This window comes from Anolis carolinensis, unplaced genomic scaffold (genome assembly GCF_035594765.1).
Source record: "Anolis carolinensis isolate JA03-04 unplaced genomic scaffold, rAnoCar3.1.pri scaffold_13, whole genome shotgun sequence".
Lineage (NCBI taxonomy): Eukaryota > Metazoa > Chordata > Lepidosauria > Squamata > Dactyloidae > Anolis > Anolis carolinensis.
In genome coordinates this window covers 16,916,731-16,936,233 of record NW_026943824.1, presented here as the reverse complement: position 1 = coordinate 16,936,233, position 19,503 = coordinate 16,916,731, and the positions used below count along the sequence as shown (strand labels likewise).

At 42.6% G+C, this 19,503-nt stretch overlaps 1 protein-coding gene across 1 annotated transcript in view; it reads right to left on the bottom strand.

Annotated features, from left to right (window-relative positions):
- Window positions 1-19,503, bottom strand: part of cfap70 (cilia and flagella associated protein 70) — a 56,532-nt gene that overhangs the window by 8,572 nt on the left and 28,457 nt on the right. The window contains exons 17-23 of the mRNA XM_062964619.1: window positions 15,026-15,151; window positions 12,232-12,365; window positions 10,267-10,382; window positions 8,789-8,968; window positions 6,687-6,851; window positions 3,336-3,457; window positions 1,015-1,167 (exon numbers count right to left, since the gene is read on the bottom strand). Of these exons, the coding sequence (XP_062820689.1) occupies window positions 1,015-1,167; window positions 3,336-3,457; window positions 6,687-6,851; window positions 8,789-8,968; window positions 10,267-10,382; window positions 12,232-12,365; window positions 15,026-15,151 (996 nt within the window). The remainder of the gene's footprint in view (window positions 1-1,014; window positions 1,168-3,335; window positions 3,458-6,686; window positions 6,852-8,788; window positions 8,969-10,266; window positions 10,383-12,231; window positions 12,366-15,025; window positions 15,152-19,503) is intronic.

Here is a 19,503-nt window from a genome sequence, read left to right as displayed (position 1 = left end):
TAGAGGCTCAGCCCTGTCTCACGTTCTTGGGAAGAGGCCCCGCCCCCACCCCAGACCCCGCCCTTTAGTCCTAAAAGGCCTCTCAGGAGAATTATAGAGGCTCAGCCCTGTCTCACGCTCTTGGGAAGAGGCCCCGCCCCCACCCCTAGCCCCGCCCTTTAGTCCTAAAAGGCCTCTCAGGAGAAATATAGAGGCTCAGCCCTGTCTCACGTTCTTGGGAAGAGGCCCCGCCCCCACCCCAGGCCCCGCCCTTTAGTCCTAAAAGGCCTCTCAGGAGAAGTATAGAGGCTCAGCCCTGTCTTGGGCTCTTGAGAAGAGGCCCCGCCCCCACCCCTAGCCCCGCCCTTTAGTCCTAAAAGGCCTCTCAGGAGAGGTATAGAGGCTCAGCCCTGTCTCGGGCTCTTGGAAGGAGGCCCCGCCCCCACCCCAGCCCCGCCCTTTAGTCCTAAAAGGCCTCTCAGGAGAAATATAGAGGCTCAGCCCTGTCTCACGCTCTTGGGAAGAGGCCCCGCCCCCACCCCTAGCCCCGCCCTTTAGTCCTAAAAGGCCTCTCAGGAGAGGTATACAGGCTCAGCCCTGTCTCGGGCTCTTGGGAATAAGCCACGCCCACTCCTCTAGCTCCGCCCCCTGTGTCCTAACAGGCGCCTCAGGGGCTCAGTCCTGTCTCTGGCACTTAGGAAGAGCCCCTCCCCGTCCCTGTGTCCTAATAGGTGCCATCACCGCCCCCCTGGATCACTCCAGTGCCCACCAGGGGGCAGTAGCGCCCACTTTCGGAATCACTGATGTAAATAATAGCACCGAATGGCTAAAAAATTGGCATAGTAGAGTCTGATATATTGTTGAAATCATGTCTGTCAAAGTTTGGGCTCCCAAGTGATCTTCACCCTCTGGCCAACGTTTCTACTTCTTTACCACCTAACGGACTCAATGAAACCCTAGGCCGCACTGTCCCCAAAGCAGTGCTTCTCCAGCGTGTGTGTGGTTGGACAATTGCTGCCCAAAGGAGATACTCGCCAGGTAATCGATCTGGAGGGCCAATTCGAGGCACTCCTCCATCTTGCCGTACTCCGCCTTGTGCAGGTACGTCTGGGCCAGCACCAGGTAGTAGTCGCAGCTGGGGCCTCCGTGCGGGCAGAGCAGTTCGTGAGCCAAAGCCCTGTGGACAAACTGAGGGGAAAGCCACGTGCATGAAATGGCAGGGCAACCGCAAGAGCATCACGTATCTTTATTGTTGTATTTTACTTGGGTTGACTTTCCAACCCGCTCTTCCATGCTGTCTGCAGCCTCCTCTCCTAGTTCATTTTGTTTGCTCACTTTATCCATCCACCAAAGACAAAGGAAAATGTGCCTGCATTGAGTAGCCTTGCAGCTTCAAAGCCTGGCTGCTTCCTGCCTGGGGGAATCCTTGGTTGGGAGGGGTTAGCTGACTACACAGAGAAGCCAGTGAAACCCACAAGCATGTGGACAATTTCAACAGAAAGGAGGAAGCCATGAAAAAAAATTGGCTACTACAGTAGAGTCTCACTTATCCAACACTCGCTTATCCAACGTTCTGGATTATCCAACACATTTTTTAGTCAATGTTTTCAATATATTGTGATTTTTTGGTGCTAAATTCATAAATACAGTAATTACTACATAGCATTACTGCATATCGAGCTACTTTTTCTTTCAAATTTGTTGTATAACATGATGTTTTGGTGCTTAAGTTGTAAAATCATAACCCAATTTGATGTTGAATAGGCTTCTCCTTAATCTCTCCTTATTATCCAACATATTTGCTTATCCAACGTTCTGCTGGCCCGTTTATGTTGGATAAGTGAGACTCTACTGTGGTATTAAAAAAAAACAAAACTCTAGAAGCAGGACAGTAAAGAAAGAGGAACACTATAAATAGGGAATTCTAGACAGGAAACAATCAGGGTCAGCTAACACCTCCCAACAAAGGTTTCCCCCAGGCAGGAAGCAGACATTCAATGGTAATCAAGGTGATCAATTGCAACATTCACACTTGCCTCACACACACACAAGAGTTCTTTTTTCCATCCAGGACATTATTCCACAGATATATAAACCCCACTTACCTAGTTTCCAACAGACCTCACAACCTCTGAGGTTGCCTGCCATGGATGTGGGAGAAATGCCAGGAGAGAATGCTTCTGGAACATTGCTATACAGCCCGGAAAACTCACAGCAAACTAGCAATTCCGGCCACGAAAGCCTTCAACAACACATATCTTTTATACTCAAAGGTAGGCTTTACCCATCTTAAATGGAAATTATGCAGGAGTTCTAACCAACATCCATAATAGCATAACTATGCCTCAGGTTTTGCAGTGCAATCACTTCTGCTTTCAACAATTGTAATGCTCACTACAAAATGGTTTTTTTCTTAGGTGGGCAGTGAAGACAATCTATATTCTGCCAGGTTTTCAGTGGGTTTTGTTTGTCTGTTACTTGTACTATCTTCTGTTTCTTTCTACAGTCTCGTTTCTCTTTCTTATATTTTGTGTTATTATAATAAACGCCCTTGAGGGCACTTATGGAGGAGTTGAAGCTCAAAGGTAGTATGTAAATCTATATATATAAAAGGGTAATGAAATTTCGGCCGAGGACAAAACAACAAAACTACACATACCAGAAACACTAAACTTGGCAGCACAACCCCTCATCCATGCCTCTAAGTTCATGCAACAAAAAGAAAAGAAAAATAAAGTCCTAATTAGAGGGAGAGGAATAATTGCTTTTATCCAATTGCTGCCAGTTAAAAGGCCAAGCTCCGCCCACTTGGTCTCCTAGCAACCCACTCAGCCCAGGGGACAGGCAGAGTTAGGCCTCACTTAGGCCTCTTCCACACTGCCTGTAAAATACAGATTATCTGATTTGGACTGGATCATATGGCAGTGTAGACTCAAGGCCTTTCCACACAGCTATATAACCCATTTATAATCTTATATTATCTGCTTTGAACTGGATTATCTTGACTCCACACTGCCATATAATCCACTTCAGTGTGCAGTCGGACACAACTGGACTTAATGTCAGGAGAAAACCTTTACCCTTTACCTTAACTACCACCAATTCCTCAATACTTTATTTCCCATACCACCAGACTTCGCCACAGCAAGCTAGTGTCTTAATAAATAAATACTGAAATAAAAAATAAATAAACCACAGTCAGCAGTGGTCATATTGAGGTTCTTCAAACGACACATCACATTCCCTTCTGCTGAATTCTGAAATCTGAAAAGCTCCACAATTGTCCACGTGGGTGGCTGAGATAGCGAAACCTTTCCTTTCTGTTTCAATGGGCACAAACTTGATTCTAGACTTACCTGGAGGGCATTGGCCTCCAGCAAAAAGACGGCTGCCTCCATGAAGATCGTGATGGTGGGCACCAAAGGAACCACTGGTGCCACTTCTGCTCCAAACGTCACCACAACAGATTTGGCTCCTTCTGGAATGAAACGAACACGCCGAGGCATTGAAAGGCGAATTACTCAGATGGCACTTTTGGGTTCCAAATACCTTCACTGGATACAGTGTAACAAAGTGTGATTTTTTTAAGTTTACAGATGTTATGTTTAATTGCGTTTTAAAAGGGTCAATATTTCAGTTACTCTGCACTCATGAGTTGGTTGCCATGGAGAAGTGGGCGGAGCCAACTGCCGTTTTGGTGGAGAAGTGCAGGTTTGAAAAAGAAGCAGGGAGTCTGTGCCCTGATGAGGTACAGTGAAGACTGATCCTCAGTTGAAGGGATCAGGGAGACTCAAATGCTTATTTTTGAGTCAATTTAAAATAAGTTTGGTGACTTATTTTAAGGTAATCTGTCTCCTGATGAGGAACAAATAATCTGTGATTGTAATTCACAGGGTGACTGCAGTTTAGAGCAGTAAAGAAAGAAGTGACATTTTAAGAAGTTTGAAACACCTCATTCTAGCCTTGCAATTGTTAACCAAAGTGCCTCTAAAGAGAAAGTTACTGTAACCATTAAGCTTTGTGCCAGAATGAACATGTTATTGTTCTTTTAAACATCTCACCTTCTGTCATATATATATTACCATCAAAAACAAACAAGAAGAAAGAAGAAAAACAAAATTTAAAAGGTCTCCTCTCTAAGTACCGTGTTTCCCCGAAAATAAGACAGTGTCTTATATTATTTTTTGCTCCCAAAGATGCTCTAGGTCTTATTTTCAGGGGATGTCTTATTTTTCCATGAAGAAGAATTCACATTTATTGTTGAACAAAAAAATGAACAATTATTATATACTGTACAGTAGTTGTAATCATAAACCACCATAACCAGACAAACTGTGAATCCTATCAAGAACTTCTTGTTACTACCAATATTTCCATGCACAACACTTTATTTATTTATTTATTTATTTTATTTTTCAAACTTATATGCCGCCACTCCCCTAGGGCTCGGAGCGGCTTACAAGAACCGGCTAAAATCAACAATTTAAAAAACATTTTAAAAACATCATTTAAAAAAAAAATCTTTAAAACATCCTAAAAGCACCTTTTAAAACATCAGCAACAGAACTCAAAAGCCTGCCGAAACAGGTGTGTCTTACATGCCCTGCGGAAGGCCAACAAGTCCCGCAAGGCACGAACTTCAGGTGGCAAGGTGTTCCACAGAGATGGCGCCACTACTGAAAAGGCTCTGCGTCTAGTTGCAGTTAGACGCAAGGTCTTAAAACTGGGGACTTCCAGCAGGTCTTGGTCCTCAGAACGGAGGGATCTCTGGGGTTTGTAAGGGGTGAGGCGGTCCCTCAGGTACATCGGCCCTGGACCATGTAAGGCCTTGAAGGTAAGCACCATCACTTTGAAAGTGATCCGGTGCTCAATTGGTAACCAGTGCAGCTGCCGTAAGATTGGTGTTATGTGGCATCTTATCAGGACTCCCGCAAGGAGCCGGGCAGCTGCATTTTGCACCAATTTGAGCTTCCGGATCACCGACACAGGAAGGCCAATGTAAAGGGCATTACAGTAATCCAGTCTCGAGATGACTGTAGCCTGGATCACTGTAGCCAGGTTGTCCCTAGATAGATAGGGGGCTAGCCGTCTAGCCTGCCGAAGATGAAAAAAGGCAGTTTTGGTAACGGCGGAGACCTGGGCCTGCATCGTCAATGAAGGGTCCAAGAGGACTCCCAGACTCTTTACTAGTGAAGACGGGCGTAGCACTTCACCATCCAGGGTTGGCAACTGGATATCCCCACTGCCCGGTCGGCCCAGCCATAGGATCTCCGTCTTTGCTGGATTCACCCTCAACCTACTGGAACGCAACCATCCAATAATGGCCTCGAGGCACTGGTGAAAACTGTCGGGTACAGACTCCGGTTGGCCTTCCATCTTTAACACAAGCTGAGTGTCGTCAGCATATTGATAACACTCGAGCCCGAAATCTCGGACCAGCTGAGCAAGTGGTTGCATATAGATGTTAAACAACAGAGGGGAGAGAATGGCCCCCTGAGGAACCCCACAATGTAGAGGGGACCTCTCAGAGACCAGGCCCCCCCTCTCCACTCGCTGTCCACGGTTGTGAAGAAAGGAGGCCAGCCAATTTAAAGCTGTCCCCCTAACTCCAGCAACGGCAAGGCGGTGGGTCAGAAGATTGTGATCGACTGTGTCAAATGCTGCTGTGAGATCCAATAACACAAGCAACACTGACCCGCCCCGGTCAAGCTGGCATCGGAGATGATCTGTGATGGAAACCAATACAGTCTCTGTCCCATGCCCCGCACGGAAGCCAGACTGGAAAGGATCCAGTCCGGCTGTGTCATCTAGGAACTGCTGCAGCTGCACCGCTACTGCCCTCTCAATCACCTTGCCCAGAAATGAAAGATTCGAAACTGGGCGGTAGCTGGAGGGAACCAAACGATCTAAATCTGGTTTTTTCAGCAGAGGAGAGACCACTGCCTCTTTTAATCCCTCTGGAAAGACTCCTTGCTCAAGGGAGCTGTTTATTATCTTCAGCAGCGGGTCACGTAATCCCTCCAAGCAGGATTTTACTAACCAAGAGGGACACGGGTCAAGGGAGCAAGTGGTCGGTCTAGCTGCAGCTATGAGCCTATCGAGACCCTCTGCGTCCAGTGGGATGAACTGGTCGAGGGTGGGCCCAGCAAGTGGCCCACCCATGGTACGTACATTTAGCGATCCTGCGTGCTCTGGTGTTCTGTTTGGTGGGCATGCTTCCAAACAAAAACTTTGCTAGGTCTTATTTTTGGGGGAGGCCTTATATTTAGCAATTCAGCAAAACCTCTACTAGGTCTTATTTTTTGGGGCTGTCTTATTTGAGGGGAAACAGGGTAGCTAGTGGCTATATCTTCCCATAGTGGTGGCAAGCGTGGATAATCTACATCTTGTGGCCACATTATAAATATCTTTACACTGGTGGCAGCGGTTACAATATAATAATATAATTAAATAAACATCCAACATCTCTTCTCCGCATACAGAAATGGAATAAGGACGCTTAAAATGACTGATGAAGCTATAATAAGGTCAACATAGGCTTGCATCACCCAGTCTTTTGGTTGTTGTAGAGGTAGGAATTTTCTTCTGCCAATGCAACTATCATAATGAGAACTATGATGTATAGTTCGAATGCAACTATCATGATGAGAATGGCCCTGTGCCCCCTTGAATGACTCCTGTTCAATCCCGGATGCGTGGCCTCTCACCTTTCGGAATGCCCATCTTGAGTTTACTAGGGATGACTGACAGCCTTTTTGACGACTTTGGCATCGGGACCGGCACTTGTTCCTCTTCTGGGAGAGAAAGGGTCAAGGTGGGCTCCAACAAATCAACCTGGGTTTTTATGGAGGTCTCTAGAGTTTCTTCAGAAACTAAAGAGAAATCAGCAAAAAGAGTACAATGAAAAAAATGAGAAGACAAATAAGCAACCAACTTCATCTATATTTGTCCCTCCGAGTGTTTTGGATTTCAACTCCCGTAATTTCTAAGATTGTTTGGGGTTCTTGTCAGTGAATGTATTTGGATAACTTATGATATGGGTCTTCAGGTGGTCAGTCAATATGGGCATCAGGTTTATAATGTTTCAAGGTGCAAAAGGAAGATTCCATGATGCATTGGCACCTACATACCCACAGGAATCATGCATGTGAGGGAGAAGGGGGTTGGTTTTCTCATTAACCTATTACTGTGGCCCATCCCTCTTTGTAACATAATAATAATAATAATAATAATAATAATAATAATAATAATAATAATAATAACAACTTTATTTTTATACCCCGCCCCATCTCCCCAAAGGGACTCGGGGCAGCTTACATGGGGCCTTGCCCGACACAACAATATAATAACAACAAGACAATAAAACAAATATCCCAACAATAAAACATCAGCATCAATAAAACAGTCATAAAAATCAACATACAGCATAAAATGTTAAAAACAGGAGACTAATACACGCATCATCTCATCCCACGAGCTCCCAATATGTCATCAAGATTGACTAAGACTCCCTTATATAGATATGGATGTAGTACATCATTGATGAATTGCATGAAGACCCCGGGGGACCTAGACAAGCCAAATGGCATTACACGGTACTAATACGATCCCGGGGGATAATTGAAGGCTGTTTCCTATTCATTCCCCGCCCTAATTCTGATTCTGTAGTAGGCCTCCCATAGGTCTAATTTTGTCCAGGATTGGGGTGATAACCAATATGACAGGGTTCCACATTTGCGGGCGGAGTTCCATCAAATATACCCAGCTAAGCCTCAGCGAGGCACCTGTCAAAGTACGAGGGTTATCCAGAAAGTAGATTACATTTTGGAATTAAAAATGAACAAAGTATAGGAGAAAACATTTACCATATGTAGTTGAAAGCCACACCCAAATACCACTTCTCAACATAGTCGCCATTCAAATCTAGGCACTTATCATAGCGATGAATGAGCTTTGCAACTCCTTCCCCACTAAATTCTGCCGTTTGCGTCCTCAACCACTTGTTTCCAACAATGGAGGCATGGCTGGCAAGGCAGCGTTTAGGCGACGCTGCGCAGCTGTGGTAAGGGGTGACCGGCTGGTTGAGGGCGCAAGCAGCAGAGTTTTGTGGGGAAGGAATTGCCAAACTCATTCATCGCTATAAGTGCCTAGATTTGAATGGCAACGATGCTGGGCACTTATCATAGCAATGAACAAGCTTGGCAGCTCCTTCCCCACAAAACTCTGCCGCTTGCATCCTCAACGCAGCGTTTTGGCGATGATCCTCAGCTGCGGAAAGTGGAGACCGGCTGGTTGACGACGCAAGTGGCAGAGTTTTGTGGGGAAGGAATTGCCAAGCTCATTCATCGCTATGACAAGTGCCTAGATTTGAATGCCGACTACGTGAGAAGTGGTATTCGGGTGTGGCTTTCAACTGCATATGATAAATGTTGTCTCCTATAGCTTGTTCGTTTTTAATTCCAAAATGTAGTCTACTTTCTAGATAGCCCTCGTATATGTACAACAACTTGGATTTCAGTTCACGTTGTTAATGGTCTTTTCATTTTTTGACTTTACTGTTTTCTGGGGGTTTTTTAGAGTGGGGATCTTTAACAGTACAGAAAAGATGAGGGGACCAGCACAGAATGGTGTTAATCCGACAACTGACCTCATAGTGTAATTCTCATAGTTTCGTGCATTCTGCACATTGTAAACTTGTTTTGTGTTTTATTCTCATTGTTGAGAATGTTTAGGCATTTGACGTTCCTTGGACCCAAAACCATCCTATTCTGGATCTCATTATCTTTCTGCCCATGGTGTCCCAGCATACCCAGTTCCTCTCCGGTTGGTATCATAGACCCCAGTCTCGACGCAGGGGGCTTCCGTCCTCCACCATCGACACTTTCGGGGGGCGGCCTCTCCTTGGCCAAGTGGGCTTTCTGCAGTTTGGAAGCCTCATGGAAGGCCATCTCCACCCGGATGGTGTTCCCCTGCATGTCATAGAACAGCCCTGTGGGAAAGAAAGGCCCGAACATTGCGTCAGAATAACTCATAGAGGAACCTTCAAGCCCAACTCTCTCTCCACTGGCCTTAAAGAATGGTATACATGTGAAAATACAAGGTTTATCTAGAAAGTAGATTACGTTTTGGAATTAAAAATGAACAAAATATAGGAGAAAACATTTATCATATGCAGTTGAAAGCCACACCCAAATACCACTTCTCAACATAGTCGCGATTCAAATCTAGGCACTTATCATAGAGATGAATGAGCTTGGCAACTCCTTCCCCACAAAACTCCGCAACCACCCGGTCACCCCTACCCGCAGCTGCGCATTGTTGCCAAAATGCTGCATTGAGGATGCAAGCAGCAGGGTTTTGTGGGGAAGGAGTTGCCAAGCTCATTCATTGCTATGATAAGTGCCCAGCATGGTTGCCATTCAAATCTAGGCACTTATAGCGATGAATGAGCTTGGCAACTCCTTCCCCACCAAACTCTGCTGCTTGTGTCCACAATGCTGCGTTTGGGCGACGATGTGCAGCTGCAGGTAGGGGTGACCAGCTGGTTGAGGATGCAAGCGGCAGAGTTTTGTGGGGAAGGAGTTGCCAAGCTCATTCATTGCTATGATTAGTGCCCAGCATGGTTGCCATTCAAATCTAGGTACTTATAGCGATGAATGAGCTTGGCAACTCCTTCCCCACCAAACTCTGCTGCTTGTGTCCACAATGCTGCGTTTGGGCGACGATGTGCAGCTGCAGGTAGGGGTGACCAGCTGGTTGAGGATGCAAGCGGCAGAGTTTTGTGGGGAAGGAGTTGCCAAGCTCATTCATTGCTATGATTAGTGCCCAGCATGGTTGCCATTCAAATCTAGGCACTTATAGCGAGGAAGGAGCTTGGCAATTCCTCCCTCACAAAACTCTGCCGCTTGTTTCCTCAAAGCAGTGTTTTGGCGATGATGCGCAGCTGCGGGTAGGGGTGACTGGCTGGTTGAGGACGCAAGCGGCAGAGTTTTGTGGGGAAGGAGTTGCCAAGCTCATTCACCGCTATGATAAGTGCCTAGATTTGAATGGTGACTATGTTGAGAAGTGGTATTTGGGTGTGGCCTTCAACTGCATATGGTAAATGTTTTCTCCTATATTTTGTTCATTTTTAATTCCAAAAAGTAATCTACTTTCTGGATAACCCTCGTATATAAAGCGACTTCAAGGCACTTTTGGTGTGCACTTCCAGACAAAATTTGGATGAAAATATAGCAGGGTAGTGGTAAAAGGTATGGATAAGCCACATGCACACAAATCTTGTTGCACCTAAGATCGTCCAGGCCAGAATGCTGGAGGGCTCAATGCAAGTGGCGTCTTCAAAGTAGACCTCGGCATCTTCATCCTTCTCAAGCATCACGGCCACGATGCCGCACAGCAGCAAGCTGGGGAGGCAAAAACCACTGGACATTTATAAAACATACTTTATGGCATTTTTTTCAAAGCTTGGCTGCTTCCTGCCTGGGGGAATCCTTTATTGGGATGTGTTAGCTGGCCCTGATTGTTTCCTGTCTGGTATTCTATGTTTTTTTTTAGTGTTGCTCTTAATTTACTGTCCTGATTCTAGAGTTTTTTTTTAATATAAGTAGCCAGATTTTGTTCATTTTCATGGTTTCCTCCTTTCTATTGAAATTGTCCAAGTTCTTCTTGTGGATTTCAATGACTTCTCCGCGTAGCCTGACGTGGTGGTTGTCAGAGTGGTCCAGCAATAATATGCTCCGCCCAGTTCATCAAGTGCTCTGCTATGGCTGACATTTCTGGTTGAGTTAGTCTTCAGTGCCTTTCATGTTCCTTGATTTGTGTCTGGGAAGCTATGAAAATGTACAAAATCTGGCTGGCATTATTTAAAAACCCTGAAATCAGGACAGTAAATATAGAACAACACTCAGAAAACAGGGGAATTCCAGACAGGAAACAATTAGGGCCAGCTTTATTTATTTCGTGTCAAAATCATTGCATAATTAAGGCTCTTGCACAAGGTTTGATGGATACAGTAGAGTCTCACTTATCCAACATAAACGGGCCGGCAGAACGTTGGATAAGCGAATATGTTGGATAATAAGGAGAGGTTAAGGAGAAACCTATTAAACATCAAATTAGGTTATGATTTTACAAATTAAGCGCCAAAACATCATGTTATACAACAAATCTGGAAGAAAAAGTAGTTCAATACGCAGTAATGCTACGTAGTAATTACTGTATTTACGAATTTCGCACCAAAATATCATGATATATTGAAAACATTGATTACAAAAATGCGTTGGATAATCCAGAACGTTGGATAAGCGAGTGTTGGATAAGTGAGACTCTACTGTAATTGGCACAAATGCCCTGTGCTGTATTGTGTTAAATTTTTTTAATACATCGTATATTATTATGTTATTTAACTATTTTTAACTGTTTTAATTCGTATTTTATTGTATTATGATGTACTGGTAGTGATCCTGCCAGTTATTGTAAGCCGCCCTGAGTCCCCTCGGGGAGAAGGGTGGGGTAGAAATATCGGAAATAAATAAATAAAATAAATAATAAATCAATTTAAAAGGGATGAAATAAAGGAAATCACAAGCAGCTAAATAGTTTTAGACATAGAAAGAGCCTCCTCGAAGACTGAGTGAATCCTTCGGGGTGAGAAGGGAGGAATATAAATGCTGTAAATAAAATAAATAAATAAATAAATAAAAATAGACGTGGGCGAAACATCAGGAGACAATGCTTCTGGAGAGAACTCACAGCAAAAGGAATGAATAGCTTTTTAAAAGTAACTTTCCAAATTCTATATTGTCCCCTGAGGCACTGTATTACAGTAGAATCTCACTTATCCAAGCCTCACTTATCCAAGCCTCTGGATTATCCAAGCCATTTTTGTAGTCAGTGTTTTCAATATATCGTGATATTTTGGTGCTAAATTCGTAAATACAGTAAATTACAACATAACATTACTGCGCATTGAACTACTTTTTCTGTGAAATTTGTTGTATAACATGAAGTTTTGGTGCGTAATTTGTAAAATCATAACCTAATTTGATGTTTAATAGGCTTTTCCTTAATCCCTCCTTATTATCCAAGATATTCGCTTATCCAAGCTTCTGCCGGCCCGTTTAGCTTGGATAAGTGAGACTCTACTGTACTTAAAAGTCAAAGAGGGAGATGTTTCTCCATGCCTCTGGCTTCAAGATGCCTTTCTGGACATTGCCACCAATACTCCCCACTTATCCTCAGACCCAACGTTACCTGGGTAGGTGATTGGCATCCAGCGCAAGGGCTTCGTAGAAGCATTCCTGGGCCTTGAGTATGTCTTCGGTCAACAGGCAGAAAGAACCGTAATCCAGCCAGCTTCCAATATCTTGACGGTCACGGGCCAGTCTCTGAAAACGCAAATGACACAGCACCATGAAGTTGGATTTATGACAGGAATTTCAGGCTTTAAACACTTGCTGGCTTCATGCAACTATGTGTATTTTAAATAACCTTTAGCCACTATATACCGTATATACTCGAGTATAAGCTAACCCAAATATAAGCCGAGGCACCTAATTTTACTGCAAAAAACTGGGAAAACATTGACTCCAGTAGAAGCCGAGGGTGGTAAATTTCAGAAATAAAAATAGATACCAATAAAATTACATTAATTGAGGCATCAGCAGGTTAAATATTTTTGAATATTTACATAAAACTGTAATTTAAGATAAAACTGTCCAACTCTGGTTAAATCATTAGTTTCATCTTCTTCAATGTAAATGTGCTTATGTATCCTTTTAACAATAATAGAGTGAAATAATACATGTAATAATAACATTCTCATCTTCTTCAATGTAAATGTGCTTATGTATCCTTTTAACAATAATAGAGTGAAATAATACATGTAATAATAATATTCTCATCTTCTTCAATGTAAATGTGCTTATGTATCCTCTTAACAATAATAGAGTGAAATAATACATGTAATAATAATATTCTCATCTTCTTCAATGTAAATGTGCTTATGAATCCTTTTAACAATAATAGAGTGAAATAATACATGTAATAATAATATTCTCATCTTCTTCAATGTAAATGTGCTTATGTATCCTTTTAACAGTAATAGAGTGAAATAATACATGTAATAATAACATTCTCATCTTCTTCAATGTAAATGTGCTTATGTATCCTTTTAACAATAATAGAGTGAAATAATACATGTAATAATAATATTCTCATCTTCCTTCAATGTAAATGTGCTTATGTATCCTTTTAACAATAATAGAGTGAAATAATACATGTAATAATAACATTCTCATCTTCTTCAATGTAAATGTGCTTATGTATCCTTTTAACAATAATAGAGTGAAATAATACATGTAATAATAACATTCTCATCTTCTTCAATGTAAATGTGCTTATGTATCCTTTTAACAATAATAGAGTGAAATAATACATGTAATAATAACATTCTCATCTTCTTCAATGTAAATGTGCTTATGTATCCTTTTAACAATAATAGAGTGAAATAATACATGTAATAATAACATTCTCATCTTCTTCAATGTAAATGTGCTTATGTATCCTTTTAACAATAATAGAGTGAAATAATACATGTAATAATAACATTCTCATCTTCTTCAATGTAACTGTGCTTATGTATCCTTTTAACAATAATAGAGTGAAATAATACATGTAATAATAATATTCTCATCTTCTTCAATGTAAATGTGCTTATGTATCCTTTTAACAATAATAGAGTGAAATAATACATGTAATAATAATATTCTCATCTTCTTCAATGTAACTGTGCTTATGTATCCTTTTAACAATAATAGAGTGAAATAATACATGTAATAATAATATTCTCATCTTCTTCAATGTAAATGTGCTTATGTATCCTTTTAACAATAATAGAGTGAAATAATACATGTAATAATAACATTCTCATCTTCTTCAATGTAAATGTGCTTATGTATCCTTTTAACAATAATAGAGTGAAATAATACATGTAATAATAATATTCTCATCTTCTTCAATGTAAATGTGCTTATGTATCCTTTTAACAATAATAGAGTGAAATAATACATGTAATAATAATATTCTCATCTTCTTCAATGTAAATGTGCTTATGTATCCTTTTAACAATAATAGAGTGAAATAATACATGTAATAATAACATTCTCATCTTCTTCAATGTAAATGTGCTTATGTATCCTTTTAACAATAATAGAGTGAAATAATACATGTAATAATAATATTCTCATCTTCTTCATTGTAAATGTGCTTATGTATCCTTTTAACAATAATAGAGTGAAATAATACATGTAATAATAACATTCTCATCTTCTTCAATGTAAATGTGCTTATGTATCCTTTTAACAATAATAGAGTGAAATAATACATGTAATAATAACATTCTCATCTTCTTCAATGTAACTGTGCTTATGTATCCTTTTAACAATAATAGAGTAAAATAATACATGTAATAATAATAATAATAAGATCAGGGTGAAATAATAAATGTATTAATAATGATAAAAATAGAGTAAAATAAATGTAATAGTAGCAACAATAATAGAGAAAAATAATAAATGTCATAATACCAATAATAATAGAGAAAAATAATAAATGTACCATATATTCTCGAGTATAAGCTGACCCAAATATAAGCCAACCAGGATCCTCACCTGAGTATAAGCTGAGGGGGGCTTTTTCAGTCTTAAAAAAAGGGCTGAAAAACTAGGCTTATACTCGAGTATATACAGTATTCTTTTTACTGTGACTGTAACAATCCTTTGTTTTACTGTATTGGAATGCTTTTTTCTTTTTGTATTCATATTGATGCGTTGAACTAATTATAGAATTAATGACGTTCAAAAAATTTCTGTATGACTACAACACTGCAGAGGAAACAGCATTTCCCATCTCACAATAGAGGAAACAGCATACAAATGGCTGAAACTTCCATTCTCCAAGTCTTTAGCTCTGCCTTAAAATCAGAGGCACTTTTTTGTGTTCCTAAAGCTACTCTGTTTTTGTGGAGAAAAAGCAAATGTTCCTTCACCTCCTGGTAGTAAATTGATGCCAAGGCAAAGTCTCCATTCATTTGGGCTTCGCGGGCAAAGAGCCGGAGCTGATCGGAGGTGGTGAAGACGGGAGGAGGAGGGCTTTGGCTCTGATGGGACAGCATCTGGCCAAGGAGAAAGAACATAGAAACAGACTGGATACATACACCGTTGGGTCAACCAAGGCAGGGGTTCAATGACATTTAACACTCAAAACAAGCTCGAAAGATCGGAGCTTTGAATTCGGGGAGAGTGCGGATGAGCTCCCTCTGTCAGCTCCAGCTCCCCATGCGGGGACATGAGAGAAGCCACCCACAGGATGGTAAAACATCAAACATCCCGGCGTCCCCTGGGCAACGTCCTTGCAGACAGCCACTTCTCCCTCACCAGAAGTGACTTGCAGTTTCTCAAGTCTCTCTTTTTTATTGGTAACTAGTTGGGTCCGGCCACGCGTTGCTGTGGCTTTTTTTAGGTGGTTCCGTGTCTTTGGGGGGGGGGGGGGATCCTTTGTTGGGAGGTGTTAGGTGGCCCTGATTGTTTCCTGGATGGAATTCCTTTGTTTTCAGAGTGTTGCTCTTTATTTTGTGTTTTGAGATGAGAGAGTGATGAGTACCGAATGGGTTTGGACCTTCAAAGAGTGGGTGTTTCCCTGTTTGAGGGGGGGGGATCCTTTGTTGGGAGGTGTTAGGTGGCCCTGATTGTTTCCTGGATGGAATTCCTTTGTTTTCAGAGTATTGCTCTTTATTTTGTGTTTTGAGATGAGAGAGTGATGAGTACCGAATGGGTTTGGACCTTCAAAGAGTGGGTGTTTCCCTGTTTGAGGGGGGGGGGGAATCCTTTGTTGGGAGGTGTTAGGTGGCCCTGATTGTTTCCTGGATGGAATTCCTTTGTTTTCAGAGTGTTGCTCTTTATTTTGTGTTTTGAGATGAGAGAGTGATGAGTACCGAATGGGTTTGGACCTTCAAAGAGTGGGTGTTTCCCTGTTTGAGGGGGGGGGGATCCTTTGTTGGGAGGTGTTAGGTGGCCCTGATTGTTTCCTGGATGGAATTCCTTTGTTTTCAGAGTATTGCTCTTTATTTTGTGTTTTGAGATGAGAGAGTGATGAGTACCGAATGGGTTTGGACCTTCAAAGAGTGGGTGTTTCCCTGTTTGAGGGGGGGGGGATCCTTTGTTGGGAGGTGTTAGGTGGCCCTGATTGTTTCCTGGATGGAATTCCTTTGTTTTCAGAGTATTGCTCTTTATTTTGTGTTTTGAGATGAGAGAGTGATGAGTACCGAATGGGTTTGGACCTTCAAAGAGTGGGTGTTTCCCTGTTTGAGGGGGGGGGGAATCCTTTGTTGGGAGGTGTTAGGTGGCCCTGATTGTTTCCTGGATGGAATTCCTTTGTTTTCAGAGTGTTGCTCTTTATTTTGTGTTTTGAGATGAGAGAGTGATGAGTACCGAATGGGTTTGGACCTTCAAAGAGTGGGTGTTTCCCTGTTTGAGGGGGGGGGATCCTTTGTTGGGAGGTGTTAGGTGGCCCTGATTGTTTCCTGGATGGAATTCCTTTGTTTTCAGAGTGTTGCTCTTTATTTTGTGTTTTGAGATGAGAGAGTGATGAGTACCGAATGGGTTTGGACCTTCAAAGAGTGGGTGTTTCCCTGTTTGAGGGGGGGGGAATCCTTTGTTGGGAGGTGTTAGGTGGCCCTGATTGTTTCCTGGATGGAATTCCTTTGTTTTCAGAGTGTTGCTCTTTATTTTGTGTTTTGAGATGAGAGAGTGATGAGTACCGAATGGGTTTGGACCTTCAAAGAGTGGGTGTTTCCCTGTTTGGGGGGGGGGGGAATCCTTTGTTGGGAGGTGTTAGGTGGCCCTGATTGTTTCCTGGATGGAATTCCTTTGTTTTCAGAGTGTTGCTCTTTATTTTGTGTTTTGAGATAAGAGAGTGATGAGTACCGAATGGGTTTGGACCTTCAAAGAGTGGGTGTTTCCCTGTTTGAGGGGGGGGGGAATCCTTTGTTGGGAGGTGTTAGGTGGCCCTGATTGTTTCCTGGATGGAATTCCTTTGTTTTCAGAGTGTTGCTCTTTATTTTGTGTTTTGAGATAAGAGAGTGATGAGTACCGAATGGGTTTGGACCTTCAAAGAGTGGGTGTTTCCCTGTTTGAGGGGGGGGGGGAATCCTTTGTTGGGAGGTGTTAGGTGGCCCTGATTGTTTCCTGGATGGAATTCCTTTGTTTTCAGAGTGTTGCTCTTTATTTTGTGTTTTGAGATGAGAGAGTGATGAGTACCGAATGGGTTTGGACCTTCAAAGAGTGGGTGTTTCCCTGTTTGTGGGGGGGGGGGGGGAATCCTTTGTTGGGAGGTGTTAGGTGGCCCTGATTGTTTCCTGGATGGAATTCCTTTGTTTTCAGAGTGTTGCTCTTTATTTTGTGTTTTGAGATGAGAGAGTGATGAGTACCGAATGGGTTTGGACCTTCAAAGAGTGGGTGTTTCCCTGTTTGTGGGGGGGGGGGGGGAATCCTTTGTTGGGAGGTGTTAGGTGGCCCTGATTGTTTCCTGGATGGAATTCCTTTGTTTTCAGAGTGTTGCTCTTTATTTTGTGTTTTGAGATGAGAGAGTGATGAGTACCGAATGGGTTTGGACCTTCAAAGAGTGGGTGTTTCCCTGTTTGAGGGGGGGGGGGGGGAATCCTTTGTTGGGAGGTGTTAGGTGGCCCTGATTGTTTCCTGGATGGAATTCCTTTGTTTTCAGAGTGTTGCTCTTTATTTTGTGTTTTGAGATGAGAGAGTGATGAGTACCGAATGGGTTTGGACCTTCAAAGAGTGGGTGTTTCCCTGTTTGAGGGGGGGGGGGAATCCTTTGTTGGGAGGTGTTAGGTGGCCCTGATTGTTTCCTGGATGGAATTCCTTTGTTTTCAGAGTGTTGCTCTTTATTTTGTGTTTTGAGATGAGAGAGTGATGAGTACCGAATGGGTTTGGACCTTCAAAGAGTGGGTGTTTCCCTGTTTGTGGGGGGGGGGGGGAATCCTTTGTTGGGAGGTGTTAGGTGGCCCTGATTGTTTCCTGGATGGAATTCCTTTGTTTTCAGAGTGTTGCTCTTTATTTTGTGTTTTGAGATGAGAGAGTGATGAGTACCGAATGGGTTTGGACCTTCAAAGAGTGGGTGTTTCCCTGTTTGAGGGGGGGGGGAATCCTTTGTTGGGAGGTGTTAGGTGGCCCTGATTGTTTCCTGGATGGAATTCCTTTGTTTTCAGAGTGTTGCTCTTTATTTTGTGTTTTGAGATGAGAGAGTGATGAGTACCGAATGGGTTTGGACCTTCAAAGAGTGGGTGTTTCCCTGTTTGTGGGGGGGGGGGGGGAATCCTTTGTTGGGAGGTGTTAGGTGGCCCTGATTGTTTCCTGGATGGAATTCCTTTGTTTTCAGAGTGTTGCTCTTTATTTTGTGTTTTGAGATGAGAGAGTGATGAGTACCGAATGGGTTTGGACCTTCAAAGAGTGGGTGTTTCCCTGTTTGAGGGGGGGGGAATCCTTTGTTGGGAGGTGTTAGGTGGCCCTGATTGTTTCCTGGATGGAATTCCTTTGTTTTCAGAGTGTTGCTCTTTATTTTGTGTTTTGAGATGAGAGAGTGATGAGTACCGAATGGGTTTGGACCTTCAAAGACTGCGTGTTTCCCTGTCTGAGGGGGGGGGAATCCTTTGTTGGGAGGTGTTAGGTGGCCCTGATTGTTTCCTGGATGGAATTCCTTTGTTTTCAGAGTGTTGCTCTTTATTTTGTGTTTTGAGATGAGAGAGTGATGAGTACCGAATGGGTTTGGACCTTCAAAGAGTGGGTGTTTCCCTGTTTGTGGGGGGGGGGGGGGGAATCCTTTGTTGGGAGGTGTTAGGTGGCCCTGATTGTTTCCTGGATGGAATTCCTTTGTTTTCAGAGTGTTGCTCTTTATTTTGTGTTTTGAGATGAGAGAGTGATGAGTACCGAATGGGTTTGGACCTTCAAAGAGTGGGTGTTTCCCTGTTTGAGGGGGGGGGGGAATCCTTTGTTGGGAGGTGTTAGGTGGCCCTGATTGTTTCCTGGATGGAATTCCTTTGTTTTCAGAGTGTTGCTCTTTATTTTGTGTTTTGAGATGAGAGAGTGATGAGTACCGAATGGGTTTGGACCTTCAAAGACTGCGTGTTTCCCTGTCTGAGGGGGGGGGGGGAATCCTTTGTTGAGCGTAAGAACGCAGAGACGTGGATGAGGGGTTGTGTTGTCAATTTTCTAGGTTGGGGGGCCTTTAGTTTTGTTGTTTTGCCCAGCGGAGCAACGCCATTATCCTTTTATATTTACAGTAGAGTCTCACTTATCCAACATAAACGGGCCAGCAGAATGTTGGATAAGAGAATATGTTGGATAATAAGGAGGCATTAAGGAAAAGCCTATTAAACATCAAATTAGGTTATGATTTTACAAATTAAGCACCAAAACATCATGTTAGACAACAAATTTGGCAGAAAAAGTAGTT